Source organism: Anarrhichthys ocellatus, unplaced genomic scaffold (genome assembly GCF_004355925.1).
Source record: "Anarrhichthys ocellatus isolate YVR2014 unplaced genomic scaffold, GSC_Weel_1.0 scaffold38, whole genome shotgun sequence".
Classification (NCBI taxonomy): domain Eukaryota; kingdom Metazoa; phylum Chordata; class Actinopteri; order Perciformes; family Anarhichadidae; genus Anarrhichthys; species Anarrhichthys ocellatus.
In genome coordinates, this window is record NW_022280068.1 from 3,975,250 (window position 1) to 3,997,529 (window position 22,280).

General features: G+C 41.4%; 1 protein-coding gene across 1 annotated transcript in view; it reads left to right on the forward strand.

Annotated features, from left to right (window-relative positions):
- rptor (regulatory associated protein of MTOR, complex 1) overlaps nucleotides 1–21,998 on the forward strand; it is a 177,898-nt gene extending 155,900 nt beyond the window's left edge. Inside the window, 11 exon segments of the mRNA XM_031867108.1 lie at nucleotides 55–165; nucleotides 4,094–4,199; nucleotides 6,828–6,942; nucleotides 7,080–7,204; nucleotides 8,129–8,230; nucleotides 17,297–17,403; nucleotides 18,942–19,069; nucleotides 20,469–20,555; nucleotides 20,632–20,748; nucleotides 21,005–21,134; nucleotides 21,772–21,998. Coding sequence (XP_031722968.1) covers nucleotides 55–165; nucleotides 4,094–4,199; nucleotides 6,828–6,942; nucleotides 7,080–7,204; nucleotides 8,129–8,230; nucleotides 17,297–17,403; nucleotides 18,942–19,069; nucleotides 20,469–20,555; nucleotides 20,632–20,748; nucleotides 21,005–21,134; nucleotides 21,772–21,840 — 1,197 coding nt within the window. The 3' untranslated portion in view covers nucleotides 21,841–21,998.
- The last annotated feature ends 282 nt before the right edge of the window (nucleotides 21,999–22,280 follow it).

Here is a 22,280-nt window from a genome sequence, read left to right on the forward strand (position 1 = left end):
TGTGTGTGTGTGTGTGTGTGTGTGTGTGTGTGTGTGTGTGTGTGTGTTTTGCAGGCAGCTGAGGATGGTGACGAGCCGGGCGGTCACAGGAACTACATCAGTGCATCGCTCCAGACGGGCCTGTGTGATTGGAGCGCCAAGTATTTCGCTCAACCTGTCATGAAGGTAGTGTCCCAGTCTCTCTTCTCTTTTCCATCCATCATGACTTTTTACCATCTTTGTCTTCACCTTTCACTCTGCCCCGCCAGTGTGAGTCATCTGATCCTTTATATATGTTTGTGTGTGAGTGTGTGTGTTCTATACCTCTGTGTCGGCCACCGCAGAGTTGTCCGTCCGCCCGTACATCCCATTCTCGTGAACGTGGTTTCTCAGCAATGCCATGAGAGAATTTCTTTAAATTTGGCTCAAGAGTCCTCTTGCTCTCAAGGAGGCGGATTCGTACAAACGCAAGGTGGTAATTGTAGTTGGCAATAACTCAAGAATTCATATCCTATTATGACAATTTCACACAAATGTCTAATAGGATAAAATGATGACATTTTGGACATGAAGGTAAACTTGACTGGTTGGTGAAGGCAAACAACAGCGAGGTGGTGATTCTAGTTTTATTTGACGATGAACCTCAAGGTATTACTTCACTGGGCTCCACGCAGAGGCTTAAACAACATGCTAGTTGAGTTATTGCTTTGATAAAATCCCTGCATTTATACACATTAGTCACTTTCTTTAATGAATAATTTAAAAACATTTTATTCTTATTCTTCCTTCGCCAAGCAATCTAGTTCTTTAACAGCAGCTTAGGGTGGTTGCTAAGCAACACAAAAGTACTATGACAGGTAATATCAGTTTTCACATGAACTGTTAAAGAACAGCGTATGGGAAACAGCAGGTGAGGGACCATTCGCAGTGTGAGATAGTACCTGCTGCTTGTACAAGATGGCTTAGCTGAATAATTGAGCTCTCTGAGATCCATGACTTAACATCCTCCAGAGGGAAATTTAAGATTAAAAGAAGTGCTTTTTACCGTGCACAGTAGTTGGTGCAGAGGTTTTGTAATATTAAATCAGGCTGTTATAACAGCCTCAACATGCCATCCTCCCTGCAAAAAAAGAGGTAAAACAAATGGTGTCAGCACATTTTGTTGAGATTTAACAAAGAAGGGGGGATTTATTTTAAAAAGAGTCAAGTTTAAGGGTCAAATAGATGAAAAAATAGAAGTTTTGGGATTGGAGGAAGAATAATAAGGAACACAAGTATATGAAATGTATGTGTGCGTTGGAGACAAAGTGGCTGATACAGAAAGAAAGTGAAGAGAAAAGTAGATTTTAGTCAAATAAAATATTTACAACACAAAGAGATTTGGGGCAAATAGAGGAGTGAAGGAGATAGAGAGAGAGCAAAAAAGAAAAAAGTAATAGATGATGAAAATATTATATTTGAAAAGAGATAATACAGACAGAGGTGGAAGGACTATGTGGGAGAGAGAAAAACAGAGGTGTTGAAAGTGAAGTGAAGTAAAACTCATAAAGAGCAAGGCAAGATGAAAGTGAGATGACTGGATGGGAAGAGAGAAGAATGAGTGAAAGAGCAGCCGGAGAGGAGAAGAGTTTTGCCGTAGCGTGAATCAGAATGCTGTGTTGGCAAAATGTTGAGTGCTGCCATAAAACTCCCCTCCATTACAAAGATGTGTGTGTGTGTGTGTGTGACTGAGTATCAAAGTCTGCACACGGGTTATCATATCACTGTGTCAGCAGCATGAGAGCAAAATGTGTGTGTGGGTGTTTCAGAGAGAGTGTATCCCCACCTACAACTTTAGGGGTGTGTGAGGAGCAAGGTCAGTGAAGACTCTATTCACATGAGAGTGTGATTTAAAAAGATGTTTAAAGCTACAGGTTAATATTTGAGAGAGACAAAGTTAAGGAGAGAGCAAGAGCAGTGGTTACAAACACAGTTGACCAATAGTATGGGGTCAGCCCTGTCCATGCAAATAAGTTCTGGCGCTATGTGAGCGACGACCAGGAGAAAACCAATCACATTATTTTTTTGTCTGCAGTAACAATGTAGTAGTGAACTGCTGCTTACTAAGCAGTATCTGTGTGTGTGAACACAGCGTTGGATCATCAGGAGGATCAACTACATTCTTTGGAAATATATAGAAACCTTTTTTGCCAGTTGAAATCCAAACATGCTCTTTCAAAATCCTCCTGATAAACCTTTTTTTTTTTTTTTACCAACCAAAACAAAATTATCCCGGCAAAAACATTTTTTCACCTGTTCTTAATTCATAAACATAGGAGATAAAACTATTTAGATCAGAATTGGAAAATGGATCACCAGGGAAGGGCCACAACCCTGGGAACTACAATATAGACACACACACACACACACACACACACTCTTTACTGTGATAATAGCTGCCTCCTCACAGGCGCAGTCAGGAACCATAATTAGAGACACTGCATGTGATATACAGATGAACCTGACTTGACAGCACTCACAATCTCCATTCAGAGGTATTAACATGTTTGTTGTTTCCCTTAAAGCAACATAAGCAGAGCAAGGACATACATGAATATTGATTACACACTGTGTGTGTGTGTGTGTGTGTGTGTGTGTGTGTGTGTGTGTGTGTGTGCGTGTGCGCGCGCGTCAAGCTGTTTAGCATTCAGTGGGTGTTGGATACCTTGTAGAAATGTGCTTAATAAGCACACACTGGCAACCAGCTCTTAAACACACACACACTTTTTTCTCCGTTGTTTACACTCTGTTTATTTATTCATCTGTCAAATATGCACATAATAGCAAAGTAATATAAAGTTTTAATTTACGCTTTTAATACTTTGAACTGAAAAATCCTATACATCCTGCATATTGAATGTCATGTTAAAAAGAGAGTCATTAAAATAATGCTGGGACCAAATCTCTGGGGGGCATTTTGTCACAAAGTTAATACTTTTTAATATCGTCCCTCAGCTCAACAGATGTGATCAGATGTAATTGAACAAAGTGAACTTGATGACTGGACTCATTACCTGAGTAACAGTGTGAGCTTCACTTTACATTGTAGTTAGCAAAGTTATCAGGCCTGTAATGTGACAAGTTGGTAACATTTGTATTATCAATAAACCTACTGGTGCCGTCTGAGAGCATGCGGTGACCTGGAACTGGTCTAAGGCTTAAAGGAGTATTTCAACCTTTCGAGGAATATGCTTACATGATTTGTAACATGACATCTTGTGTCTGTGTGTTTTGTGTTAAGTCAAAACACCCACCAACACCTCTAGAGCTCACTAATTACCATCTTGTATCTCATTTGTTTGCTCCATACACAATCCCACTTGTTACAGGATGAAAAAAAAATCAAATAATCACATTTCCCACTATATTGATGAAAGGAATGTCGAAGCTTTCCTTTAAAGTTTTCGACCCCTATTGGTCCCAATTGGTTTGTATATTGTAGCACTGACACAAGCATACGCTGGTACAAGCGATACACATTTCTGCTGATTTTAAGCTTTTCCACTTGTCAGCAGTTGGTGGCAGTAACAAGCCAAGTAACATAGCAACGCACCAGAAAAAGGCAGAGAAGGAGACGACTGCTGGCCGATGTAAACCATGCAGGTTTCAAAATGACGGAGGGAAATTCATTCAATACATGTGTTAAAGGAACAGTTCACTCCAAAATCAGAAATACATATTCTCCCTCTCACCTATAGTGCGAAGTACCTATCTAAATTGTTTTAGTGTGAGTTGCGTAGTTTTGAAGAGATCAGCTGTAAAGATGTCTGCCGCTAATATGGCACTCGGCTTGTGGAGCTCAACGCACCGGAAAAATAAATTTCAAAAACTCAAGAGCAATGTCTCTTTCCAGAAATGATGACCTGGTTACTCAAGATAATCCTCAGACCTTAACTGCTCACAACAAAGTCTGTTTGTATCTCGAGTAACCCAAGTATTTATCTTAAACTTTATATAAAACTGTATTTGCAATGAGGGTGCAATGTATTTAAATCATATGCTTTTTCCTACAAATGTTCCAAGTGGATTGATCAGGTGAATCTCTCTCCGTCCTTTTTTGAATTCACTCTTTCAGATCCCAGAGGAGCATGACGTGGAGAGTCAGGTGAGGATGGAGCGGCAATGGAGGTTCTTGAGAAACACTCGCGTGAGAAAACAGAGCCGATGCATCACACAAAAGGGTTAGTGACACACACACACACACACACACACACACACACACACACACACACACACACACACACACACACACACACAGACATGATGTGCACAGTGGGACTCAACTAATGTTATTTTGTGAAATACCATAGGCTTGTTATATTAATGCTACCAATAGACAATATTTTGGCGGATGGTTATTTTTCTACCGGTCCAAGAATGAAACCTTGAGGGACTCAAGCATGCTCAGCAGATTGGTCTAATCGCAAATGTTGTGCTAATGAGTAGTGTTAGAATATTTTGCCTGGACTACATGTTTGCAGAGGTTGTTGCAAAACCAACATTTTCCCAAATCGCATGGGAAAATAGTCCCTGTCTTAGAGGATAGGATTCTTATCATTTTGGAACAGTCCTTTCTGATTAGTAGCTCTGTCACCAGCAGTGTCAAATGTAGTGCTAAGATTACAGAGCATGAGCAATGACATTTTGCTAGGATCATGTTTAATGGAATGTTTTTGTAGCCTTGATGAGAGTTTGGTAAAAATCCAGACTGTCCAGAAAAGGACCGACTGAGACACACGGTAGGTGTAGATGGTGCAGCTTTGTTTTAGACATGTGAGACATCCATAGTCCCCTTTATGAGTCACAGGACTCCCCTCACACACACTCAAACTTAAACCCAGAAACCCACACCCTATAAAGCCACAGGGTGTCAGCACACACACAGACTCCCCAGGTGAAGTCAGAGCCTCTCAAACAGAATAGCTAACACCTCCAACGTCATTCGCAGCCCCCTCCGCACACACACACGCAGAGTCACGAGGAGATTGGCGTCAGAGCTGAGGCTTGCGCTCGCACGTGTCCGCTTGCTAAATCATTGAAATCCCCTCTATACTCACAGTTTGTTTTTTTTGAAAGAGATAGAAATAGTAGGGTTGCCCTCATTCAGTCTGTTCACTCCAGAGAGAAATGAGATGAGAGGAGGAGGAGGGAGGGTGGGATGGAGGGCAAAGAAGGCTGAGGACGGAGGAGGCGAGACGGAGGCAGGGAAGCTAAAAACATGAGAAGAAAAAAAAAAAGTGGTCAAGATATATTTTGGCTTGTAAACCTGATTTGGTCGTTTGTGATTTGAGAAATGCACACACATCACCACGCAGTTTGAAAGTCCTCGGGTAGTTTCAGTAGTTCCATATTGAATGTGCCGTCAAACAGCACGAACAAAAGCAAATCGATGGTGATGATCTTGCTCATCTTTTAACCAAAGGCCTCAGCTTTCTCCCCAACACATCAGTGATGAATTCATGATGGATTCCTCCTCACTTTTTTTTCATCTCATTATGCCTCTAGAGTGTGCTCAGGTAGCCAAGGACAGGCTTGTGGTAACGGCATGTGTTGTTGCCATGACAACATATGGTGAGGCAGTGAATTTCTTTTTAGTTGGTATCTGTGTGCGTTGGCAGTGTATTATATACTCCATTAAAATCTGACAAAGAGGTAGACTAACAGACTTTTTCTTCTGGCTTTGAACCATGGATGTTTTGTTTCTCTTGCTTTGCCTCAAGTCCTACAATTACTATTTTGTAACCTTACAATGCTGTAAAACTTTCTTTTTATCGATACGCAGTCATTCATTCCAGCATGTTCTGGTTTTAAAATGCTCTTATAAAGGCCTGGTTGCTACTTAGTTCTGTCCTGTCAATATATACAGCTACAAATACCCTAGATTACGTTTGTTTTTGACTTATCACAAATGTATTTCTAATAAGAGAGACGCAAGACTAACAGCTTTTATAGACCAATGCGCCTCCCCCAGCTGAATCTATGTTCTTATGTGAGTGTTTTCATGAACAAATGTAGGCCTAATCGTTATTTATGAATTATAAAGTATTCTTTGATTCCCGTCTCTGCAACGATTCAACCGTGAGATTGACAGCCGAATCAGGCTTCTGAGAGCAAATCGTTGAATATTTGACTATTCGGGTTCACCCTTGGTATCTAGTAAATAGGGAGGGATTTTAGAAACAGTCTATACTGCTGCAGAGCATTCTTCATTGTTAACAAAAAGACCAAAATCATTACGTCTATTGTCTTGTGTGCCATAGAGCACCTTTGTTGTCCACAAACAGATGAAACGCACTGTTGGACTGGATGACATATTCTTTCATACCATCAATATGGGCACTGTAGTTGTTTTAACTTAGTCCCACATACACCACCCTGTTGCCTGAAATACCCACTAGCACAACAACTAATCTAATAATCCACAGGTGAAACTCCCCAGTCCAAAATAAAAAACTTCAGCACCCAGCTGTTTGAGGAAATTACTGAGGCCTTTTCAAAAAGGAAAACATGTATTCACAGTAAATATTTACATCTTTACCATGAACAACGGATAACTTGGTAATATCCAAAAGCAGAGTACGCAAGAGATGAGAGCTTTCCTCAGTGTTGGACTCGGAGTGTGAGGTTGTGGCTATATTCTGGAAGCAGTACATACTCTCAAAAGGGTAGAAAAGATTATTTTTGTTAAATTTTTGTAAGAGCCTCTTGTGTCAAAGCTGAAAGATTTCACAGGTTCAACAGAAATCTAACCTGGGATTTTCCAGTTTCAAGAACTCCTTTTCCATTCTGGCTTGTCCCCCCTATTACAGGTGTTTCCCGTCTGGATGATCAAATATTCATCAACCGCAACCCTGGAGTACCATCTGTTGTGAAGTTTCACCCCTTCAACACCTGCATCGCTGTGGCTGACAAAGACAGCATCTGGTCAGAGAACACAGAATGAAAAACAACAAATCAGCTTGAAGACCATTCTGCAAATAGTTGAGTTTCATACTCGACGGTCTTACATGTAAAACAGATCGAATCATTAATTAGAGTGCATGTGTGTGTGTTTGCTGTAGTTTCTGGGACTGGGAGAAGGGCGAGAGGTTGGACTACTTCTACAACGGAAACCCTCGGTACACTCGCATCACAGCCATGGAGTACCTGAACGGACACGACTGTTCATTACTGCTCACTGCAACAGGTGTGAAACACACTCATGCAGAAGACTCAGAGAACTGCAACGAGTACAGATTAAAGTTCATCATTTGTAATATTTTCCTTGAGTGAGCAGCTTAAATGTGTGCGCCCACCAGCACAGTGGAAATCTCAACGAGACTCATTTGTAGTGGCAACGAGCCTTAAACACTTGACTCTCACCCACGAAAACACACACACGCCCAAAGCTGCACTCGTGTGTATTCATCATCATTCATCAACAGAACAAAGCAATTACCCCCCCCCATGGCTTTTACCATCGCAACCCAGAGGAACTGTAGAAAACAATTCTAGATTAAGACACACAGAAATGCACATTTATTTAAACCTGATAAAGCCCTGGGGTTAATACATTTAGATCTCATCAAAATGTAATGTGCACGTGTAGAAAATGTACAGCGTTAAAAGAGTAAAACACGGAATGTAAATCGAGTGGAGGCTTTTACGGGTTGCAATAGCGCTCTCTTAAGAGTACATGGACATGTTTTATGTTTAGCTCCGTGTCTTACTGTAGCTACGCTGTTCAGACAGGTTTGTAAGGTTAGAGACTCCTCACTTTGTTTCATACTGAAGAGACGCTTTCAGGCAATAAGCCTTTTAAGATGCTGCTCTACATTCTCTATTGATTCTTTTGAGAAGTGTGTGTTTGTGTGTGTTCATTTTCAAGTCATTCTGTGTGTTGCATACTTTGAAAAAGTCTTCAAGGTTTTCATTAAATCTCCTGCACATGTTCACCATGCACTTCCAAATCCATTAAGAATACAAAAGAGTGTGCTGCACCTCCTTCTGGCCTTAGCCTTTGCTCCTCACTGTATCTCTTTATCCATATTTGTTTTCTGACTCTTAACTTCCCTCTCTGTATCTCTCTGCCTCTATGCCCCCCCCCCCCCCACACCCATCCCCTCTCCAGACGATGGAGCGCTACGTATTTGGAAGAACTTTGCCGACCAGAAGAACCCAGAGATGGTGACGGCGTGGCAGGGCCTCTCGGACATGCTGCCCACTACCAGAGGTCAGCCCACCACCAGCGCTCACAGTAAAGATCAACACTCTATTTTACCGTCCACCCACCCATACTCCCACTGTACATGCCTGTAGTAACTCGCCGACTGCCCCACTGTTCACCCCTCCCAGTCACACGTCCACTCCTCCACACACACAGAGCAGCCAGATGGCATCAGTTTTGAGTGCCTCAACTTTTAACTGCAGTAGCTTTGTGGACTATATAAGCAGACAGTGAAGTAACACTTTCTATTTATTGCATTATAAACATACATATACTTATGTGTTATAATCTGCTTGTAGCACTATATAATCATAGTTGTACACTTATTAACAATGACTTAGTAGGTCAAGTATCATAATCATGATTAATGGTCACTCAATGGATCATAGTGTATAATAATTCCCATAGTTTTGATACATTATAATCTTTTTATATTGCATTGTAATGTTATAAGTTACTGTGGCTGAAGTATTCCTTTAAGTAAAATACAAAAATACCATTAAATATATTGAAATAAATTTATTTTACTAAAAGAAAAGTAACTACAAGTAACTACTTATAACAACATTATAATGCATTATAAAAAGAGTATAATGTGTCACAGTTATGGGAATTATAATCCACTAACCACTATGAAAAACAAAGTCCATTATTAAACATCCTTAATTTCTGTTACTTTAAAGAAGCTTATGTAAGTTAAAACCACAAGATCCCTCTACGACGTTGTGGTACAACAGCATAAAGCCTAAAAAACATCTGATTAGCAACTTGAGACATGAGAGTGGAGTTAGAATTGAGAGGCAACGTCTACGGCTCATCTCTTTAAACAGATATGCATCTGCTTATGAATGCAGATAAATTATTTCAAAAAGCTAATGAAAAGTTAAATCATCGTCGGACCATAGCCGAGATCGCATTTGGACCAATGCACGGACTGTTTGCCTGCGTGCGACACAGACTACAAACGTAAACAAGAATGCCTCCGATATCAAAATCTGGTTCCATTGCCTGCAGATTCTGCATCCATAAGCAGATATCTGTCATAGAGTTTGGTGTTTTTAAAGTCAGAATTTACTCTCGGAGTAAAAGGTGACACTAATGAGAGTTTTTGAGTGGCAAAAACTTCAACGCAGGGCACAGTAATTATGGAGTCATTGGAAGAGATCACTAACCCTATCAAACCCAGCCAAAAGTATAATGCTCACTCGCTGCAATAGCAAAGCATATGTCCTCATTACCATAGATGTGGACTTTTAATAGTAACACATTTTGATGCTGAAATTGCCCAGAGTGATGCAAAAAAAAGAAGGAAAATGTCATTGTCATGAAGCCAAATCCAGGAGAGTGTCACATATGGTCCTTACAATAATTGATTTGACCTGATGTAATGAAATGGAAACTGAAACCAGAGTTCAACTTCCACACTGTTGCATATTTTGGATTGTGAGTCAGGTTCCATCACTCAAAACTAATGTAACACAAACTGAAGGCCAGTTCTCAGCCTCGCCTGTCTTACTCTGTCACATATGTGATATTCATGAAATATCTGTCATATCTTACAAAGATGGAGGAAAGTTGACATTCAAAGTGTATTTAAAACACAATATTAATCTTAAAATGGTAGGTTTTTGGTCAGGGGGTTGTCTCTGTTGCTTAAATTTAATGAATCATTTTGGACTGTGGACGTTGCCATGTTTACGTTCTGTGTTGACACACTTCCATAATTCATAACTCTGTGCAGAGGAGTGGACCACACACTGTGTGCACATATGTGTCTCCATCATTGCAAAGCTGCAGTATCACTGCACTGTTGGGACCTCCAAAGAGGCGACACACTTAACTAGCATCACTGTCCATCTGAATTCCCATGAGAGACTCTTCCCCTGAAGGGGACTCTCCCGCAGTGAGCCACAGCCTTGTTTTCACTCAGACTGTAACATTTAATGATGTGCTTGCTTTCCTGGATGTGTTTTTAGTGACAGTGTTGGCTCTGCATTCAGACTACAGTGGAGGCATCAATTTTTATTTGAACAGCCACTCCACCGAGAGCTTTCCTAGTAAAGTTTTACTGAAGAGTCCAGCTTCAACTTGTGGTGTTCTTTTTTTACTTGGCAAGAAACTTCAAAAACATCTGCTCTCTTATTCTCTCTCACTCTCACACACCCACACACACACAGTTTCCCCTATTGCAGTCATACACCACTTTCCCTACTGACCCAATATTCAGTTAAGTGATATTACCATTGCTTGGAATGTCTTCCAGATAAAGTACTGTAATTATATTCTGTTGGGAAACTTTTCGATTTTTAGCATTGCCTCAGTGGCATTAATAATGTAAAACCCAATGAAATATTACACAAGTATGTCTTTGTGCTGCCAAAAAACGACTCTACCTCTGTAGGTTGTTGTTGCTACAAGACTGAACGTTTCTCAAGAAGACGCGGACACACACACACACACACACACACACACACACACACACCAGTCCCTACACCACCTGTCCTCACTCATCCCATCCCTGTTGTACAACAACAGGCTTTTGTACTGTTCCTCATCAGTGAACCATCTCTGTAGACTGTGTTTGTCTGGCTTGTTGTTACTTTTCTGGTTCTCTGACATTGTTTTGTGTTTTTTCCCTCGTCTCGAGAGAGGCTGAACAAGGCAACCAAGCAGTTTTCTTTTTGACCTCCAGAACAAATCTCGTCATTTTGTGTGATCAAATTAATGGATTTATTTAATCACACACACCTTCAACCCAGTTGAATTATTTCACGATGTCTTTTGCACATATACACACAGAGTTAAGCAGCGACTCCACCCTGCCTGCTTTGTAGTCTGTGGAGAAAATATTCGGTGTCCTGCAGACTTGGAGGTTGTGCACCCTGTGCAGCCTCCACAGCCGCTGTTTGTAATGCAGAGGCAGAGAGTCAGCTCTTGCCTCCCTCGCGCTTTGATCCGCACATATCACTGTTAATCATTTTGGAGATGCCACTATGAGAAAAAGCAGCCTTGTTCATCCCTCTGCTGTTTGACTGCATGTGACGTATACTCCTGAAGTCTTACTTTTAAGTGTGTGTAAGATTGTGTTGGTCCGCATGCATGGGGGGGTCCTTGCTAATGTGTCGCTTGCATTGCTGCTCTCCTTCCTCCCTGCCTTTTTCCCTCTTTCCGTTTGCCCCCTTCCCCTGCTCGCAGGTATGGCCAGAAGGGTCTCCATCTATCTTGACAGGAGTAAACAAGGAGGTGAGTGACGCCATCCTCTTCTCTACTCTTTCACACCAGAGCTAAGGTGCTGCACTAAATAGCCGGCAGTGTGCCTCTTTTTTTGTTTTCTTTTATCCCCTGACCCCTAATCCCTTCATTTGTCCGGTGATGCTCCATCACTTCATCCCTGGCAGTCCTCCCAAAGTTGAAAGTAGGACACGCTGTTCTTGTAACTAATACAATGCTAAGCTCTGCTCCCTTTAATTACTGTTGTTATACCTGTCTAGCTTTCAATTCTAGTATGACACTAACTGTGTGCAGTTTACATTGATAATGGCGGCAAAGTTAACACTCAATTCTTGATCACAACTTCACATACTTGTTTGTATTTTTCAAACTGTACGTTTTCAGAGTAACATTATGTTAATACTGCAGTAGGGTGACCAGACGCACTTAACAATTTGGGACAGTCCCAAATTACAAGCAGTTGTCCTGAATCCAAGGTTTTAAATAGTTATAGCATAGTAAAACATTAAATACTCATCGTTGTAAAACATTATTTTGCTGTTTCCTACAGCTGGGTACTGTTATGTCTCCAGTTTACATAAATTATGGCTGGTAGAGGGTTTTTTGTGCCGTGTTCAGTAGTGCAGCGAATTGATGAATAACTATGCGTAGCTATGACGTTGTTGAATTAAAACATTTACAGAGGGGAATTAAAACATCCATCACTGACATGGAGCCCGATGAACATCCAGTCAAAAAGCAAAAACGTCACTGCAGTTACTTGGAAAAGTTGGGAGGGAACTATCCATGGATCATTGCAGCCTTACGATATCCAGATGTTTTGCAAAGTCTGCAGGAAAGAATACTAGTATTATTATTATTATTAATACTGTTTGTTGACACTGTATGTAATGTACTGGAGGCCATGCCCACCCTTGACTCCCCTTTGCCTAATTTCACCCATTCTCATCTGGTCGCCCTATACTGTAGGTACATGCTAACATTTGCAGCTTACATTAGAGAGGACAAACACACTGTCTGGTCTATTTCTTACACTTGTGGAGAACGCCCCAACCGGACAAACCTGCCGTGCCCAGATACTGCTGCTATGCTATTATTGTACAATAGCTGTTTTGGGCGATCTGTCCAGTTGCAGTGAAAATTTGCAATTTGGCTTATATCCACAAACCAAACAACATTCAAGTAGATGCTTATTTAAAGAAGGAGCTTTTACCTTTGGCTTTTGCCTTTGGTGAGGCAGAGGTCTTTCTTCAAACAGACTCCATAATTGGGAGTGTGTCAGTGCTTTGTGATTCTAATAGCATAGAGCCACCCAGTCCGTCTCGCTGGAGGGATTTGCCTGTTAAACTCCAGGGGAACTGGTGAAATTAGGGGACCATGGCTGGCAGAGACTGGAGAAACTATTCCTGCGGCTACTGCACAGAACAGCACACTTCACATCTCTACAGATTAGATTGAGAGTCAATCTTATTAAATTCTGATTATAATACTGTTAATAATGTTCTTCATTTACCTCCGTCCCTCGACTCATTCCTACCCCTGCAGTCGCTCAATATTAGGGTTTTTCCTCTACGTCCCTTTTCTTTTGGTTGCATAAGTGAAAGTCGGGCAGCCCTCTCTTCTTTGGCTTTAGAAAGGCAGACGATGTGTCCTGTACTATATTTGGCTGCACTGCCTTTTTGCCTTGTTAACATTGGGGCTCTGAGAACTTGCTAAATCCAGAGCTCGGGTCTCAGTATGAAGTTAGAGAGAGGCACATGACTTGGAGGTTTCAGGGAAATGAGACAAAAAGCCTCAAGGCACACAATTTTTTGGCCTTCAGCATTTACTGGGAAGATCTAAGAATAACACCAAGTAGATTATTGACAGTGCTAATGTCATGTAGGTTATGCCTCATTTCACAAGGTCTTTGTCAACAAGGCAGGTCAAAGCTTTTTACCTCCCCAAATGTCAAGCCTCGGCCTTCAAAGGTTATGATGACCAACTGATCATGCACGGCCGGACAGAGCATTTACATAGATAACATCACCTTCTCTTAGAGGCACATGCATGCCGGGCAAGGCCCTGGTAATCCTGGAGACGGTTTATTACCGGAGTCCTGGAGGACCTTTTCAAAGCAAACATGATGCAGGGAAGAGAGGGGATGACTCTCAGGGGGGAGAAGAACCAGAAAGGCCGCAGCACTGGGTTAATGAGCTGCAGTGTGGGGGAGAGCTAGTTCATCAATGAGGATAACCGCATAGAATAAGGAGAGGACAGCGTCTTTTCCAGAGAGAAAGAGGAGTGAAACTATGGTACTTATGCAAAGGAATAGATAGATATGTCTAAAATTAGGTTAGATTGTGCTGGCTCACTGGCACAGGAACAAGATGATCTACCACGACTGTTAGTGGTGTTAAAAGTAGCTCCCCCCCTTGTTTAAGATTCATCAAAGGAAAAGCCATTCAGTGAACAATACCATTACTTGTTACCATTACTGGGAGAACATTTGATCTCAAGAATCAAGTGAAAGAGACTAGGCATGAAGTGAGAATCTAAATCTAAGCTATCTATACCTCCACCTCTGTAAGGTGGTAAGATGTACAGATGAGGAAACATTGCCCACACTACTTTGCTCCTTCTCACATCCCTATTCTCCATGTCCCTATTGATTTCTGTGTGGGTAGCTAAGACCTGCTCAGGCCCACAAAGGTTTCCTCTAAGGCAGAATTGTATCCCGGTTCGAGCAGCTGAGCTGAGTGTTGACCGTGTGATATAAAACTGAAGGGTGGGGTTTAAGGTTGCAGATTTGTGAGCTATGACCCCCTGAACTCCCAGCAAACTGCTTTTGATTTGAGTTCTCTGCTGGGAGTAGAGAAGGGAAGAGGAGAAAATAATGAAGTAAAGAGTTGGGATGAAGTGAGTTTGGTGTGAGAAGAAGGGCTGGATGGAGATCCAGAGAGGAATGGAAAGGCTGAAATGGGCTAAGGGGGCAAGTATCCTGACCCCCAGAACTCCAGGAGCCCATAAGCCCAAGGCTTACTGTGTGTCAACTGGTTTGTGCAAACATAATGGACCATTTCTTATGCACCATTGAAGCACAGCATCAACTGCAGCGTTTCCGCCAGAAAAGTTGTTAGTCCTGGCAGCCAAGGGTCCGTGTTGCGCTGAGCAAGTCTCAGAGGAGCGGTTAGTCACTGAAATGAGAATAGCCGGTCCACCTTAACATCCCACATTAAGTGCACCTTGTACCACAAACCAAACAGTGGAAGGAAGAAAGGGTCTGTAGGGGCCCAGCATCTTATTTGTGCTCCAGGGCAACTGAGCAGGTCCATCTGGCAATGCTTAAGATAGAAACAAAAACACAGAGACAATTAGACCATTACAGTACTTAGTCTTGTGGGGATCTTCACTCATGCACTTTATATTTATCCACGATTGATTTCTCATCATGGGATGGGATGACACGGGAACATAAAGACGGATCAAACTGAATCTTAATCCTGCGAAGGTTTGGTGTCACGTGTGCTCCTTATTTTAGAGGAAATACATGCACACGCCTTCATGTGTTGGGGGAATCTCCGTTCTCCTCCCCTCTCTCATTGTAACCCAGATTTCCTCATCCCAGAGCTGCCAGCTTCAAAGGGAATGCCCCCTCTCTTCTCACAGCTTCTAAAATGAGCCAGCATCAAGCGTGTGACTGCGATCGTGTCACTAAATGAGCGCAGTCCTGTGAAAGTGGTTTTCCCATGTGCCTGCGCTACCGGCAGTGTGACGGCGTGCCGCCTGAGCGAGCACGATGACGTCACAGTGAAGGATGTGAAGCCGCCCCCTGGGGCCTGGGTTCTCCCGACAACCCAAGCCAAGTAGCACAGTGGAAAGCCCAACACAGATGGTTGAGTGGAAGAAAGTGATCGACTCATAAATTAGGCACACGGAGTTGGACAGGATCACAAATGATGCAAAGGTTCACTATTGTTGTAGAGCGAAGAGCAAAGAGATGGAGTCCTTTTCCTTCGCTCTTCACTTCAAAATTGTGTGAAACGAGCCAATTAGGATGAAAAGACACTGGGTTTAAGAATGTATGAAGCAAGGTGGTGACATATGTGGGTGAGCTGGAGCTGATTATCGATTGTGAAAAAACAGGAGGAGGAAGTGACTCAGAGAGGAGGAGGATGAAGGGGAGGAGATGAAGCATGGCGTAATGACTTTAAAGAGGAGGGGAAAGGATGCTGTTTCTGTAGCCTTTCTAGCTTGTTGGAGGATGTTGTAGGTTGCTCACTTGCATCATTTTTCAACAACTCAGCTACTCGCCAGCTTGTAAGTGTTAATGGGCCCAACAGCAATGCAACGAGCAAAAAGTGGTCGAAGCTTTGTCACGCGATCTGTTCACCTACAGAGGGTTTTCACTGATGGAGGGGGCAGGATGTGATGAATTGTACAGATGGGGATAAGGGTGCACACTTTCAGACCATGCCTCCTCAAAGACATTCATAGTGAGTGTTGCCCTCTGTGGTACGATACAAACAAAAGGGATTGTGTGAAGAATGAATAAAGTGAGCTGAAAGTGGAAACGGACACCTTTTCGTCTGTTCCCTTAGCGTTTCTGAATGTTTTTATTGTTGGCGTTACTGTCGCAAAGACAACCTTTTATTACTTCTAGTAGATTGAATGCCAACTGAATGGCTGTTCGAAAACCTCTCAAGTCCTGGAGCTCTCTTCATTGAGTGAATGCCTCTTCTTCTTCGCCTTCATCAACTTGCCAGCTATTGTTTCCACACTTATTCAGGTTGGCCCACCTGGAGATAGCTACCGATAGATATCAGGGGAAAACAAAAGCATTTTCCTATTCCTGTTTTGGTTGTGCCAAATGATTAACTCACTTACTTTTTGCCGTGAATGGAGCCTTCATTTTCCCGGGAGATCGTGCCCGGTAACAGACGTCCAACATTAGACAGTTGTGGTGCCAGGGCGTTTCAGACGCTAATCTTAAATACATCAACACTTTATTTTAAGCGTAAGGATGTCCTTAGGCTGCAGGCACAGGCCTCTGCCAGGCATCACTGAGCCAGCAGGGCAAGTGTGACATGGCACTGCCCGCTTGATTCCTGCTATGACTGCCAACACCCGAAGAGTCTTGCTGTCTTCAGCTTCTTCCCTCCTCACTTTGTCACTTGAGTGCCATTTGACTCATCTAAGCCAGAATCTGCTGACAGGCTCTGCTCCAGGGTCAGTATCTGCGTCTCCCCCTGGTCGTCTCGATGGGAAGGATGCAAAATGCTAAACAATGCTTCCATCTGCATAAACTGCACGTTTATACACTAAGGAATAAGGGACGTTTATCAGAAACATTGACTTTGTGACAATGTTTGATATATAACTTTATAAGTTGACTTAAAAAGTTATTATTTATTCACTTGCAGTCTCGGCTCAATTCTTTGCGTTGCACTAATCCATCATTTGACTTGCTACATGTGACAGCATGAGCCTTCTGAAACCCCGACAGATTGTGTGTGTTGTGTATTAGCGGGATCAACACATGCTCGGTGTTTTTAACAGCTGTTTGTGTGGGTTTGAGTTCACTTATGAATAAAATTTACTCGGTTAAAAAAACGTAAATTAATACTGCTGTTCACATATTCACACAAATTATTCTCAGTAATTTAATATTTTATGCTCATATTTCAGCTATTGGGCACCTTTTGAAACTTTCTTCAGTATTATTATTAAAAAAAATGTTACGTCTTCTGTTTGGTTTTATTTGAAGGACCTGATATCGGTCCAATAACAACACACAGCACTGGTTTATGTGTTCATATATGTTCATCTGCATTGAAACTGCTGTGTCATCGTGTGCTGTAGGTGCAGGCATGGTCGTTGACTGGGAGCAGGAGACGGGTCTCCTCATGACGTCTGGAGATGTCCGAGTCGTAAGGATCTGGGACACCGACAGGGAGATGAAGGTCCAGGTATTGTACTCGGTGCATCTGGTTGCAAGTCTGATTTTCTCCAAAAGCTCACAATGAATACAGCTGGAACTTGGAACTGTGTATTTGCTGGTGAGAAACGTGACATTCAGGCCTTGTAAGTCAGTTTCTAAAGATCCTTGTGTTTGATGAATCAATCCTATAACAATGAAGGGACTAACAAATTGAGGTTTTATTGTGTTGGCAAATGGTTGCTGTCTACTTTCCTTATAGTCTCTCCTCCAGTTTGATTTATTCTGTAAAGAACAATCTGAAAAGAGTTGGGTTTTGCAGCCAGGTTCTGTTACCAAAACTCAATGAGTTGCCGCCAAAAATGCTCTTCAATAAAACAGGTGAACTTTTTTAAGTAGAGGCATTTGATGAAGTTATGACTCATTTTGAAATATGACCCTGCCACTGCCGTGGCTTAAATTCTGATTGGGTTTGTGTGTCAGTCCCCAGAAGATTACTTCGAAGATCCATTGACTTGATTTATCAGCTTAAAGCTACTACAACAGGATTTAGCTGGTTATGAAACAGTCTCAATGTAATACTGATAGCTCTATATGACCTATATAAGTAAACCACACCATCAGCGAGAAGATTGGCTATTTCTATATTGTTATTCTGGATGCGTGTCATCGGATCCGAATCAATGCGAAATCGGACAAAGCGATTTACGGCACGAAGGTTCTGCGCTCTGGTGGGAGATGGAGAGCTCAACAGCAGCGGCTCTTCCTCTGGCCGGGAGCAGAGCTTTGCCTCGCTGCTTTGCCGGTATTTTTCGCATTTTGCAGAACATCTTAAATGTGTAGCACCAAATTGAGCCACTGTGACCGTTCTGTACACCGCTACAATAGCATTAAACTTCAAACACAGCATAAGTAAAGCTGAAGCTAAAAAGTAGAGCTCAGAATGCTGATCCTTCTTAAGATGTCGTCAACATTATCAGAATAATGTGCAATATTGGAATCCTTGAAAAGGAAAATATTCTTTTGTAGTGTTGGATAGCATTTGACTTTACAACATGTAATTCAACGCTGGACTGAAGGTGGAGCAGCACGCTGAATGTATGTATTTCTGTATAAAAGGTGGTCACACTTCAAGTTAAACTGGTCCAAGCTAAAATCAGGGAAAATGAATGATATAATAATAAATGATAAATACTAAAACATGAATAAGTCTGCGATACATTCGATTTATTGTGCACTTTGTACTCTGTTTTAGGACACTAATGGAAGTCTGTGGCAGAGCTACTATCATTAGTGCAGTTTCCTCTTTTTCTTTGTTTTTAACACATCTAATGGTCCCTAGTGCGCTAATCATGGTCTTGATGGATGGACTAATACAAACACAAATGGCCCAACCTCGCCTGTGGCTACATATTGATGCTGGGTCCAGCTTCAAACACTAAACAGAGCACATGATTGATGATTTCAAAGAAGGTTTAATGTGTAATGAGTTGTTGTATTGACAGTGGTACCTTGGTAGTTTGCTTTACAAGCCATTGATGGGGATTCTTGTGTTTGTATGTCCACCAGGACATCCCAACCGGAGCAGACAGCTGTGTGACCAGCCTTTCCTGTGATTCCCAGCGTTCACTCATCGTAGCCGGTCTTGGTGACGGATCCGTACGCGTATTCGACAGGAGGATGGGTCCAAATGAATGGTAGAACTCTCTCTCTCTCTCTCTCAATCTGACCATATCATTGTTTTATTGCACAGAAGGTTACATTGATTATTCATTTACAATTTAAATTCCCACCTCTTTTTTCTTTTACTGTCTGACCACTATTTAAATACACCTACACAGCAGTTTATGTGGGCATTAACTCCTACATCGTCCTACATTATTCACCTCTCTAATCTATACTTATTATATACAGCGTGCTGTAAATCTCCCTTTGGGGGTAGCCACCTCTTTTAATGGACCCTGGTGGCACCGTATCGCCCCAGTTGGTTAAATATTATTTTAATTTCAGTCCCAAAGGGCAAAAACAAAGCAGTTAAACCATAGAGTGGCCCATAAATCTTTAAGTAATTTAATAGTTCCCCTCAGGCATGGAGTTACATCTTTCAACAACTATGTTGCTCCCCCTGAGATTAGTCCTGGACCAGGAGACAGACACACACAGGTCATCATGTGTGGAATATTCTTTGTTTTACATGCCTTGTGTGTGCAGCCGTTTACAAATAGATTCTTACAATCTGAAATTACTGTTGATTGTTGTAAATTCATGTTTAGTGTTTGTCCTTGATATTTCTGGGGATTAAATCCACTTCCTGTTACACCAGTAGTCAGGATGTATTTGATCAAGTTTAATAGAGTGCATTATGGATATTGGGTGTTCAAATACAGCTCAGTTCTAAAAAGATGATCGTAGGGTTCTAGTTTTTAGCTGTAATACCACTTCAGTCTCTCCGATAGATGGTTGCTTATTTCAGTCATGGTCCCATGATGCCACCCAGTGGTTTTTCACCTTTATTACATGTTACAGCAGCAAGAGACATGCGTTTGTACTTTATACTGCTGTTTTTTCTTTTCACTTTGAGCTTTTCTTTAACTTGGTTAGAAGGTTATCGCCCTATTTTGCATGACATACAAGAGGAATGGCTCCAGACACTGTTTAATTCCTCTTGTATGTCAATTCAAAATAAAGCACAGACTTCATCATTCCAAAGTAAAAGTCCTCCAAATGATTCCAGTCTTCTAGGAAACTTTAGGCCATAGTTTATTTGTGTTATAAAATCCAACTCTTTTGGTGTAGCCATTTTAATTCCTTTTAAGGTTGAACCAGATCATTTAATAATCATCGCTTTCTTTTTTTGGTTTCATTATTGTTCCTATGTTTTTCACTCCCTTATTCAATGTCAAAGTATGTTTTCATGATACACCTTTATAATTGTTGTATTCATGTTTTTAATTTGTTTTCTCTGAGCATACTGAAGCTGATGTTCACAGGCTCACAGCTCCGGTGTTATTTTCCTGTGTTTCCTGTCAGAGAAGAAACACGCTGTTAAATGTTACCTTAGCTGACATTTGTTCTGTCTTTTGTGTGTTTCTGCAGTCGGGTGATGACCTACAGGGAGCACGGAGCCTGGGTGGTCAAAGCTCATCTACAGAAGGAGACTGACGGACATATTATCAGTGTCAGGTATGCTCTCTCTTTGTCTGTTAAGACTCACACTGATTTTTTTATGCCTGTACTAACTTTGTTGTTTCCTCCCCAGTGTTAACGGGGATGTTCGGTTCTTTGAGCCGCGGGCGCCAGACTCCATCAACGTGCTGCAGACAGTGAAGGGGTTAACAGCCCTGGACATACACCCACAGGCCAACTTGTTCGCCTGGTGAGTTCGTATGTGTAGATGCAAGTTTTAGCACCCAAAAAAAACTCAAGTGTCCACAATATTAAGGTCAGATCCGGTCATTCTTCCTTTTTCTGTCTTCTACGGACGCCCAGAGGGGCAAGTGAGGAAAACAAATGCGGTGATCCATTGTCTTAGTCTGATCTAAAGTGTTTTCTCTCCCATGTTTGACGTGCAGTACACCCAGCGTATGATTGATATTATGTTATCTCTCTGTCTCTCATCCTCTGCTCTCCAGTGGGTCGATGAACCAGTTCATAGCGGTCTACAACTCTAACGGCGATGTGATCAGCAACATAAAGTATTATGACGGCTTCATGGGACAAAGGATTGGGGCCATCAGCTGTTTAGCCTTCCATCCTCACTGGGTAAACTAACACTTCAATTTACTGGCCACAGCAGTGTTCATGCAGTCGTACATCTGGGCCAGTTGTTATTAAATATTTCAGGTTCGGGATGTTGCCAGCAACGTATTTCCCTGATGAACATAAGTTTCAATTTAGACTAGTCGCCTGGTCTAAAAGTAAGATGCACTCAGAAAACAGTCAAATTTGTAATCTGTAAGGTTAAACATTGTGTATAAGAGCCATTTGAAATCATTAGTCACATTATTCAATAGCCAAATCGTATTTTAAATGCCACTGAAATCAATATATCCCCATTGACATTGAATAAGGAAGTGAAAAACATAGGAACAATATTAAAACCAAAAAAAGAAAGCAAACGCATTATTTTCTGTGCTCAGGGTCTTCGGTCTTTTGCTTTTGCTCATTACCACTGAAGCTAGCATTAGCTAACTTTCACATTTACATTAGCATGCTTTTAAACTTCATTAGACTATCACTGCATTTGTGAAGAAAATAATGACATGGACTGTATTCTAAATGGTATTTTCTCAACATATTGTGTTTGCTACAGTACACACTTTACCCTCTTTTTAGTTTTTGTGAACGCACACACATCATTCAACCTGTGATTAACAAGACTGTCTTTGTCTCCCTCCAGCCCCACTTGGCGGTAGGCAGCAATGACTACTACATGTCCATCTATTCAGCAGAGAAGAGGCTCAGATAACACACCAGCATTCATCAACAACACTTCCCCAACAAATCTACTACATATGACTTCTGACCCACAGCCTCGAGCTCTGGGATGTAAATTATGTTTTTGTTGTACATATGCAATTACCACCCTGAATGTTCTAGTGATGGCTGCTGACAAAAACTCATGCTACGAACGACTATATATATATATATATATATATATATATATATTCATATTCATATGTGTATATATATTCATATTCATATGTGTATATATATTCATATTCATATGTGTATATATATTCATATTCATATGTGTATATATATTCATATTCATATGTGTATATATATTCATATTCATATGTGTATATATATTCATATTCATATGTGTATATATATTCATATTCATATGTGTATATATATTCATATTCATATGTGTATATATATTCATATTCATATGTGTATATATAT